The sequence below is a fragment of the Muscardinus avellanarius genome (assembly GCF_963383645.1).
Source record: "Muscardinus avellanarius genome assembly, chromosome: 8".
NCBI classification, from domain to species: Eukaryota; Metazoa; Chordata; class Mammalia; order Rodentia; family Gliridae; genus Muscardinus; species Muscardinus avellanarius.
The window spans coordinates 1699320-1710009 of record NC_137794.1 but is presented as its reverse complement, the minus strand read 5'-3'; the positions used below and the strand labels follow the sequence as shown (position 1 = coordinate 1710009).

General features: G+C 57.2%; 1 protein-coding gene across 1 annotated transcript; it reads left to right on the top strand.

The window, feature by feature from the left end:
- Positions 1-911: 911 nt before the first annotated feature.
- Positions 912-6786, top strand: UNC5CL (unc-5 family C-terminal like; the record flags this gene model as incomplete). The annotated part of the gene is made up of 8 exons (XM_080699721.1): positions 912-1296; positions 2209-2509; positions 3004-3266; positions 3740-3841; positions 3997-4064; positions 4840-4940; positions 5078-5191; positions 6564-6786. The coding sequence occupies 8 exons, from the start codon at positions 912-914 to the stop codon at positions 6784-6786; spliced, it is 1557 nt and encodes a 518-aa protein (XP_080555847.1).
- Positions 6787-10690: the final 3904 nt, after the last annotated feature.

Here is a 10690-nt window from a genome sequence, read left to right as displayed (position 1 = left end):
CTGCACTGGATTACGGCGCGCTGGGGTCACAGGCGTTCCCATTTACCCTTCAGCATGGCCACGGGAACGCTCAAAATAGCACATTTGGTTCACATGTTTTTATTGGACTCTGCTGCTCCAGACCTGCCTTGCTCGTTTGTATGTACACACACACAGTTTTTATAGTGCCGGGGACGGTCAGCTCTTGCATGCCAAGCAGCTGCTCCACCACCGAGTGTTAGCCCAGCCCATCCTTTTTACACTAGTGAGATCAAAGAATGTGTCTTGCCTTTTTTTTACTTATAGCTTTGCCATATCAGCACTTGTAGATCAAGTTAGACTTTGCACATGTGTGTAAGTGTACTTATATGTGTGTACATGTGCTACTGGGGATTGAATTCAGAGCTTCACACTTATGATTAGGTAAGCACTGTAAAGCATTGGAGGTACGTCTCCAGCTCCCCTTTGAAAAAAACTGATTTGGAGACAGGATCATGCTAAATTTCTCAAATTAGCCCTGATCTGATCTTCTTGCCTCAGCCTCCCGAGTTGCTGGGATTACAGGCATGGTCCCCCATCCCTGGCCAACGTAGATATTTTGAAGGATGAGGACATGGGGCTGGAATTCACGTCCTCCAACTGCAAACGCAAGGTCCTTCTGCTTCAGAGTTTACCTTGTCATCCTAGGTCATGGGAGCCATGGAGGGTTCTGGACTGGGAGAGGGAGGCAGGGAGGAGAGATGTGCTGTGCGATGGTCTGTTAAAGGAACTGATCTGACTGGGGTGTGCGGGGTGCAGTGGGGCAAAGATAGCTCGCTTTCTCAGTTTGGCCCCTGGAAGCCAAGGCTCGCCTCTATGACTTAAAAGGCTCAGCCCAGTCCCCACCTCTCTCCCCAGGCCCTTGGCCTTGGCTGGCGCCAAGGGACCAGGCGATGCACCCCCAAGAGACGGCCTTCCAGCCTGCCCAGTTCCTGCTGCTCGTGGGGGCCCCGGTGGCCAGTGCCCTCCTCCTGGTTCAGTGTCTTCGGTGGTTCTTTTCTCGGTGGCTGTGGGGAGCCCGCTGGAAGCCAGATGGCCCAGAAGAGCCAGTGTCCTCGTCCACACCACCACCAGAGTACGAGGTCCCACGGCAGTGCCCACCAGCCACACTGCCGGAGGTAGCTGCCTTCTACCAAGAGCTGCACACACCCACCCAGGGCCAGACCATCACCCGCCAGCTGATGCACAAACTCTTGGTGTTTTCGGCGCGAGAGGTGGACCACCGTGGAGGCTGCCTGATACTCCAGGATATGGGCATTTCCCTGCTCATCCCTCCAGGTAGCAGTCCCCAGCCCCTCCACAGTGGGAGGTTGTCCAGACCGTACCTGGAGTCCATGGCTGAGGAAGCAGCGCCCTCCATTGACAGCTCACTATTTTTTTTCAATACTGGGAATTGTACCCAGGGGCACTCTACCTCTGAGCGACACCCCCAGCGCTATTTTTTATTCTTTATTTTGAAACAGGGTCTCACTGAGTTGCAAAGGGCCTCGCTAAGTAGCTGAGGCTGTCTGTGAACCGCGATCCTCCCGTCTCAGCCTCCCAAATGCCGGGATTACAAGCATGTGCCACCATGCCCGGCTTGACATCTTTCTATTTTTAAAAATTGCTTGTATTTCTAGTATAACCGTATCAACTCCAAAGACAGACACATCTCTTAGGGCAACTTCCTGGCAGGGGCAGTAAAGTGCTGGGCACTAGTGACTCAGGACGCTATTACAGCTCTCCAAGAAGAAGGGAGAGGGCGTCTGAGCCTGGCGTGGTGGCGCACTTGTCATCCCAGCACTCAGGAGGCTGAGACAGGAGGATCCGGGTTCGCGGCCATCTCAGCTACTTAGTGAGACCCTGTACAACTCAGTGAGACCCTGCTTCAAAAATAAGGAATAAAAATAGGGCTGGGGTGTAGCTCGGAGGTAGAATGCCCCTGGGTTCCATCCCCAGGACCACAAAAATAAATAAGTAAATAAGTAAATAAATAAATAAAATAAAAAAGAGGCTGAGTCTGTGCTGCACGGGAGGCGCTGTATGTGCTGCTGCCTGTAAAGAACAGCAGTGGCTGTCGGGGTGACGCCACGGGGCTCCAGCAGCAGGCTTCACTCCACACTGCCTCCCGCAGCCCCCCTCCCCACCGGCACCCTCTTCCTGGCCTCTCCCCGGCTGGGCACCTGCCGCCTCCCCTCTCCGTCTCCCCAGGTGCTGTGGCTGTGGGCCGCCAGGAGCGGGTGTCCTTGATCCTGGTGTGGGACCTGACCGATGCCCCGCAGCTGGCCAGATCCCAGGGGCTGGTGAGCCCCGTGGTGGCATGTGGTCCCCACGGGGCCTCCTTCCTCAAGCCCTGCACCCTCACCTTCAAGCACTGCGCCCAGCAGCCCGGCCATGCCCGCGCCTACGGCAGCAACACCACCCTGCTGGATGCCAAGGCCTGGAGGCCCCTGGGCCGGCCGGGCGCCCACACCTCCCGGGACGAGTGCTGCATACACCTCTCCCATTTCAGGTGTGTGCGGGCCCACCGGCCTGTTTCCCTGCCCTTTACCTGTCCAGGAACTCTGCAGGCCCCTTATTCTGCTTCATCTCCTGTCTGACTCAGCCCCACTCCTCTGTCTAGGGGCGTCTGTCTGTCCCAGTCCCTCCCCGGTCTCTGTACCACCGTCTCCACCTGCGCCTCTGTTCAGGACTGTCCAGACTGTCCAGTGCAGTTTCCCTCCCTCCAGCTCCATCCCGTGACTGTCCTCTATCTTTGCCTTCCGAGCACCTCGGGTCCTGTCCTCCATGTTGGTAGCCTCTGGACTGGAGTGTGGACACTTCCTAAGCATGAGGACCCTAAGCCCACCTGCCTGCTCCCCAATCAGCGGTCCCCAGACGTGCTCCCAGAGCGGCCCTCAGGGTCCTCCCCAGGTGCCCTCCAGAGCTCCCCTCGGCTCCCTGGAGGCTGGTGCAGAGCCCTTCGGGTGGCACCCCGCGCACAGCCTCCGCCTCCTTCCTCTGCAGCCTCTACACCTGTGTGCTGGAGGCGTCGGCGGGGCTGGCTGCCCGCAAGTGGCTGCAGCTGGCCGTGTTCTGCTCTCCGCTGGCCCCTGGGCAGTCCCACCTGCAGCTCCGCGTCTACTTCCTGAACAACACGCCCTGCGCCCTGCAGTGGGCCATCACCAACGAGCAGCCCCACAGCGGCCGACTGCGCGGGCCCTGCCAGCTCTTTGACTTCACGGGGGCCAGAGGCGACCAGTACCTGAAGCTCAAGTACATCTCCCAGGGTGAGGGAGGCGGGCCTGGGGACGGGCATAGGGAGCCCCCAGGAAGAGGGGCGGGGCCTCCCGGGGTGGGGGTTGTCTCTCCTGGACCCTGGGGTGGCAGCAGCCTCAGGAGATGCCCTGTCTTCCTGCCTCTACGGCTCTGCCCTCTGTGGCCCACTCTGCCCCGACCCACAGGGCGGGAGGGGTACCACACCCTGCAGGAGCAGGAGCCTCTTCCTGTCCCCTGACTCAGGCTGGGATTAGGAGCGGCCTTCTTCCCCTATGACCCGGGCTGCTGGCACTGCCCACGGGCACACTGCCTCGTGGGCTTGGCGGGCGCGTGATCCCAGGCTGCTTCTGGGAGAGGGTGAGCGTGGCCGGGCTGCAGGGAGGTGTGGGCGGCGGGTGTGGTGTGGGAGCAGGGCCACGCTGGGGCCCGGCCTCAGCAAGGACTGTGGTCCACCATGCCGCCCGCGGCTCTCTGTCTTCCTCAGGCTGGGAGAACGTGGACGACAGCAGCTGCCAGCTGGTTCCCCATCTCCACATCTGGCATGGAAAATGCCCCTTCCGCTCCTTTTGCTTCCGGAGGAAAGCAGGTAGTTAGGAGCCCCGGGCCGCAGCCCCTAAACCCACACCAGGCTGTGCACACAGGCTTTCTCACCAGGGCAAGGAGCCGCAGGAGGCCTTGGTGGAGAGAAAGGCAAAGTGTCCTGCCGCTCTCACCGGCCACTTTTTGGCCTTCTCTTTGTAGCCAATGAGAACGAGGGCTGCTCGGCATTAACCAATGAGATCATTGTTACCATGCACACCTTCCAGGATGTGAGTGGCTGCTGCGGGCCACGGGGCGGGGCTGTGGGGAGTCCTGGATAAGGTGGGTGAAAGTGTCTGGTCCTCATCCCGGGAGTCAAGCAGGTGGACCTGGAGCAGCCGACCACGCTCTTTGGGGGACTTAGGCCAGCTGGCCTCCAGGTTACCCTCCATCCCAACCCCCTTGTCTGTCAGTGGATGAGCCCAGTAGGAGAAGCCTTAGATTGGCCCCTTCTCCCAGCCCAGGGGCCCCGGGGCAGCAAAGACACACGGTTCCTTGGAGGCTCGCTGTCTTCACTGTGGGAGTGGCCAAGGAAGGGGGTCTTGAGTAGGTGGGACGGGAACCAGGCATCTCCCCTCCCTCCAAGGGAAGAGATGAGGGAGCAGGATTGAGAATCTTTGGGGGACCACAGAGGCAACTTAGTGAAGGCAGATAACCACTCAGGTCACTTGGGGAGGAAAGTTGGGTGTGGGGGGGGCGAAGCCCACGGTCATATCTCTGTTATTGGAAGACCTCCCCCAACCCACGACACCCTCAGTTCTTCTCCGGGAGCTTAGGGTGCACCTGCTTGGGTCTTCAGATCCAGTTCCCAAAGAACTCAGTGGGCAAACTGAAAGCCGATTATGGGGTTCTGGGGTCAGCAAAGCAGAAAGCAGAGGTGCTGGGGGGCGGGGTGTATCTCCTGGTAAAGTGGCTCTAGGGGACAGGCTGAAGTCGACCCCCAGGGTCTTGCTCAGGGGTGTCATATAACCCCTAAGTGTGTCCCCTGCCCCTCTGTGAACTCAGGGCTTGGAGACCAAGTACGTGGAAGTCCTCCGATTCCAGGCATCAGAGGAGGAGGCCTGGGCGGCACCCCCCCCCATCTGCCAGCCGCCCCCGTGTAATAGGTGAGGCCAGGCTTGCTCCAGCTGCTTTCGGGGGCGCTGTCTGCAGGACCAGTGAGCATTTGGGTGTGTGTGTGTGAGAGAGAGCCGCACTGGGCCTCCGGGCCCTCCCTCCAAGAGCACCCTCTTCCCTGGCCCAGGCTGCCCCTTGAGCTCTTCGAGCAGCTGCAGATGCTGTTGGAGCCCAGCAGCATCACCGGCAACGACTGGCGCCGGCTGGCCTCCCACCTGGGGCTCTGTGGCATGAAGATCCGGTAAGGAGCGGAGGGGTCTGCAGCCGGGATGGGGGCGTGCTGGGCTGGGGAGACCTCAGGACACTCCGGGGACTGGATCACAGACGAGGGGATGCCTCAGAGACAGACGCTGGCTACTCCTCACCCTGTGCCCCACGAAAGGGCAGCTCTTCTATGGCTCACGTGTGCTCAGTACCCAGGGCAATGCCCGGCTCATAGTAGGCGCACAGCCAGTCTTCGGCGATGAAGCAGTTGTCACGTGAGTCGCCGAGTGCTGACGAGTGTTCCGAGCTACAGAAAGAGCAGCTGCTCGGCAGGTTACGGGCACAGTGCAGAGATGGGCCCCTGGCCCCCGTTAGCCCAATGGATGTTAGCAGCCACGTGGTCCTCATCAAGGAACCCTCAAAGGAATCAGTGGAAGCACTCTGAGCCAGGGCCCAGAAGCCAGGCTGAGTGCAGGGGCCAGGGAAGAATTCACCCAGGGCTGGACCTTGAAACAGAGTGGACTTAAAGACCAGTCATTCAGCCGGGTGTGGTGGTGCACGCCTGTCATCCCAGTACTCGGGAAGCTGAGAGAGGAAGGTCACAGGTGTGTGGCCGGCCTCAGCAACCGAGTGAGACCCTATTTCCAAACAGAAAAATATAAAAAGGGCTGGGGGTATAGCTCAGACCTAGTGGAATGCCCCTGGGTTCAATCCCCAGTACCACAAAACAGAACCCAGCCGTTTGTATAAGCATTTATTATCAAGTATCTGCGGTGTCCTGCTAAGCCCAGGGATAGCAGAAAAGTGACCTGTGGTTCCCACTGCCAGGAAGGCGTAGTCTATGTAGTGAGAGGCACAGAGAGCTCACAGACAGAGGGCTGCTGTGTGCCCGCGTGTACCCAGTATTGCAGACCACATCGAAAATACTGAGGCAGGAAGAGCGCTGTGCCGGAGGGCTGCAGAATGGCCTCCTCTGGGAACCGGGAACTGGGAAGGCTCCGGGAGGTAGCAGGGAGAGGGGAGCACCCATTGTGTCTGAGGGGGGCCGCAGCAGGGGTTGTGGGTGACCAGGCAGTTGAGGGAAGGAGGTTCGGGGTGGGAGGAGAGGAGGGGGGGGCAGGAAGGCAGGCAGCGGTGGGTGGAGGATGGGCCAGGAACTCAGGAGAGGGGCTCCTGGCCAGGACAAGTGACTCCACAAAGCTTTGGAGCGGGGGATTCGGAGCCACTGCTTCCTGGCTGGTGTGTAGGCCGAGCTGATAAGGGCTCCCACCCCGGGCACTGGGAGGAGTAGGGCGGGCGGCCTCTAGGCCGGGCAATCTCAGGTTTCAAAGTCCGGGCCTGGGGGCCCCGGCGGGGTGGGGAGGGCGGGGCTGACGGGGCCTGCCGGCACGCCCCTCCCCACCCCACAGGTTCCTGTCTTGCCAGCGCAGCCCCGCGGCGGCCATCCTGGAGCTGTTTGAAGAACAGAACGGGAGTTTGCAGGAGCTGCACGACCTCATGACCTCCATGGAGCGGCTGGACTGCGCCTCCGCCATCCAGAACTACTTGAACCGGACGCCGGCGGGCAGCCCGGCCCCGGCCCGCGGCGGAGCGGGGGAGAACCGGGCCCTGGAGCTGGACGAGAAGCTCTGAGCACCCGCCGCGGCGCGGGCAGGGACGGGGTGGCCCCCTACGCCCAGGAAGAGCGCGGCAGCTGTGCCCCGAGGCGCCCGCCACATCCGCAGAGCCCAGGGACCCGGTCCCGGGATGCCCAAGCAGGCTGGAGCCCTGCGGCCTCCTGCATCAGGACCGCCTCCGCAGCGCACCCACGTGTCTGGCGCAGTCGCTCCTGGCCGGCAGGGGGCGCGGGAGCCCAGGAGATGGCCGCCGCCGCAGCCGCGGGTGGCCCTAAGGGCACTCGAGGGCGACCTTGAGTCCACAGATACTGAGCACTGGGCTGGGATCCTGGAGAGTGCCGGGCCTTTAGCCTGGACAATTGCGCAGCCCTGTGGTGCAAATCCAGACGCCCCCAAAAGCACAGGGCTAACTTCCCCGTGGTTAAGGGGTGGGTGCTCTGGTGGGACTGTGATTGGCTTGGGGAGTTGAGGGGGAGCAGGGCGAGGCCTGGGACCCTCAGGAGAGGGCTCCCGCCTGGCTGTGCGGAGACAGACTTAGGTTGTTTAGGGAGGGCCGGGCGCGGGCACTGGAGGTGGGCAGGAGTCACGCCTGCCCTGACTCCGCGGGCTCAAGCCTCACCTTGCCCTCTGCATTATCCCGCCCACCCGACATTAAAGCGGAGGAGAAGCCACAATTCAGCATCCTTGCCCAACTCCGTCTTCTCTTCTGCGGCGTGCGTCTTGAGCGCGGGGCTTCAGTACTTGCACTCCCACGCCCGGTCCACATCTGCATCAGCAGCGTGTCCTTTTACCCAAGCCTCCCATCTCTGTCTGGCTGCGAGGCCCACCTCCCCTCGTCTCTCTCTCCACCTGACATCCCGGTGTTCCCAGGCAAGTTTCTCCATGCCAGTGTTACCTATCAAAGGCTATTGGAAGAGACCTCGGCCACTATGGGAATGAGTGAGGGCCACTTTCCTCATGAATCAAGATCCAGGAGGAATAAAGATCCAGGAAATAAAAAATAGAGATCGAAGAACATCCCACTCCGCCAACAGATATTTCTCGAGCACCTGCTGTGTTAGACGCTGTGTAAAGGGAGGAGAAGGCTGGGTCCTGAAAACAGACCAGAGTTCTAGCATTGCTTTTGTTTGCAGGCAGGAGCTGTGAAGGGAATCTCTCTAGTAACACTAACCGTTTCCTTCTGTATTTAATTAAAAATATTAATGCTTTTTTATGATGAACAACATTGTGTAGTAAAATCTGAAAACTGCCTCTCTGTTGCCGACTGTGTTTTGCGCTTCGCCCTGGCTCTTGGCCTCTCCCGGCTTCAGGCCCTTTACCCTTGGAATGAACCGACCATAGTGGAGGCTCTTGGAGGCTTTGAGCCCACGGACTGTGCAGAGATTGCGTGCTGGTGACCCGAGGGCACCCCGCCTTTGTGCACGCCTTTGAATAGAACATTGAGGGCTGCCCGTGGCCTTACCCCCAGCCCTCTCCTTGGGAGGTTGACTGCCTGGTCACTAAACACAATCCATGCCTTCTGCTCTTCCGCCTGGCACAGAGGTCCATACCTAAACTTCCTCCTGCTGGGGTGAGTCGGTGGGGCCTGCGTCTGTAGGGTTAGAGCCTCCTGTGCTCACAGGTCGCCTGCGTCCTCAGCATCTCCCTTCTGACTTCAGAGTGCTAGAGACATGCGCTGCCCCACCAGAGTCAATACAAGCCACACAAACAACTGGGTTTTCTAATAGTCACGTGGAAATGTAAAAAGAAACAGGTGACATCAATTGAAATAATATATTTTACTTAACCCATCTTCATTACAAAACTAGTGACACGTTTTAGACTATTCTTTCACATTCACGATCTGGCCGGTACTTGATAATGACACACATCTCAGTTTGGCTGTTGCTATAGTGCAGATCTGAAGCGTGTCCCAGAGGACTGCGTGTCGCACAAGGCTTGGTCCTATTGAGGGAGCGGAACCTTTACGAGGGACGGCCTTGCTGGTGGAAGTTAGGTCACTGGGAACGTGCCGGTGAGAGGGATGTGGGCCTGGCCCCTTCCTCCCTCTCTCTACTCCCCAGCATCATGAGGTGGGCGGGCTTCCTCCACCCTCCCGCCCTGTGAGGTCCTGTGTGGCCACAGGCCCAAGGTAACAGGGCCTGCAGCCTCTGAGACCGTGCCCCAAACAACCCTTTTCTCCTCACAAGCTGTTTATCTCAGGCCTTTTGTCACAGTGGTAGAAACCTGACTAACACATGGGAAATAGTTCATCCGTATTTAGCTTTCATAAAACTTATAGCCGAGAAGAATATTTATGTACGCAAGTTAAAAAGTTACACTTTTAAAAAAAAATCAGTCTTATATTTTAAGCTCATTGAAATAAGATAACAGTTCAGTTCCACAGTTGCACTAGCCATGATGGAACCCAGGAGCATCCTACCTCTGAGCTATACCCCCTGCCCTGTTTTTTAAAATTTTATTTATTTTTGTGGTACTGGGGATGGAACCCAGGGGTCTTCTACCTCCAGGCTATACTCCCAGACCTATTTTATATTTTTTATTTGGAAGCAGGGTCTCTTAAGCCAGCGGAGGCTGGCTCTGAACCTGAGTGATCCTCCTGTCTCAGCCTCCCAAGCGCGGGGATTACAAGCGTGCGCCACCATTTTGAAACAGTCTCACTGAGTTGCAGAGGGCCTCACTAAGTAGCTGAGGCTGTCTGTGAACCGCAATCCTCCGGTCTCAGCCTCCCGATTGCTGGGATTATAAGTGTGCACCACTACGCCCGGCTTGCACTAGCCGTGTTTCAAAGGGCTACTGTGCCCTGTTAGTGAGTACTGTTAGTGGATAGCACAGGTCTATACTATGGATTCAGCTGAGTATAACTACATTATACTTGTTTGTCCGTCCATCCATCCATCCATCCATCCGTCAAACATCTGCTGAATGCTTACTTTATGCTAAGCCCTGCCTGCACAAGCTGTTGGTGATAAAATTCAATGAAGAAGAGCACTGTTGTTCTGTGGAGCAGAGGGAGGGAGTATGCCTGCCTTGCTTCCTTGCACCTGACTCAGGAGGGAGGGCACACATCCATGAGGAGGGCTCTTATGCCAGCGTACCTGAGTGTGATTCTGCAGTCCCAATCAGACCTCGACACATTCTTGGGGTGTGTTCCCATCGCCCCAATATTCATGTGTTGGAATCCTAATCCCAGGGCTGACGGTGTTAGGAGGTGGTGGCTTTAGATAAATGGGAATCTGGATATGTTTATGTCCTGCCAACCAGCCGAACTAAGGAAGAAATTTCATTTGGAATTAAGTAGCGTGTGTGTGTGCATGTGTGCGTGCGTGCGTGTGTAGGTGTGGGGTGTTGAGCAGGGCATGGGCTGGTGCTCATTCTGAGTAGCTGCACATTTCACTTAGAGTATATTCCTTCAGTCCTTCCAAAGATTTGTGCAGCCCCAAGGCACCACAATATATTATCTGGTTAAACTAGCTGGGCAGGGACTGTACCGTGTGCAATAAAGATCCTCGTCCGATGTGCCAATGAGTCCTTCTCTGGACAGACTGTCCTCTATTCTATATCTTACCTTTCCTACATTGCTTAGGATCTATGGTATCATAAAAGGATAGTAAGAGAGATGATAGTATTCAATCGCTAATAGGTGAAATAAAAATATCATAATTTTATGTTGACTTCTCCCCTCCCCAAATTAAAAAATAAAAAAAAAATACCATGGTTGGCAAAATGCAAAAGGCTGGGATTTTTAAATAAGATTTGTTACCATATCCATCCTTTTAAAAGCCTTCCTCAGGTAGGTTTATCCGCCTGTCAGCACTTACCTGACTGTCTACTGTGTGCTTGGAGTCACAGTGGGCCTGAATTTAATCTTTGGTAATCTCTCTCATGCTGGTTTTAATCCATCTTATGCACGATTCTTC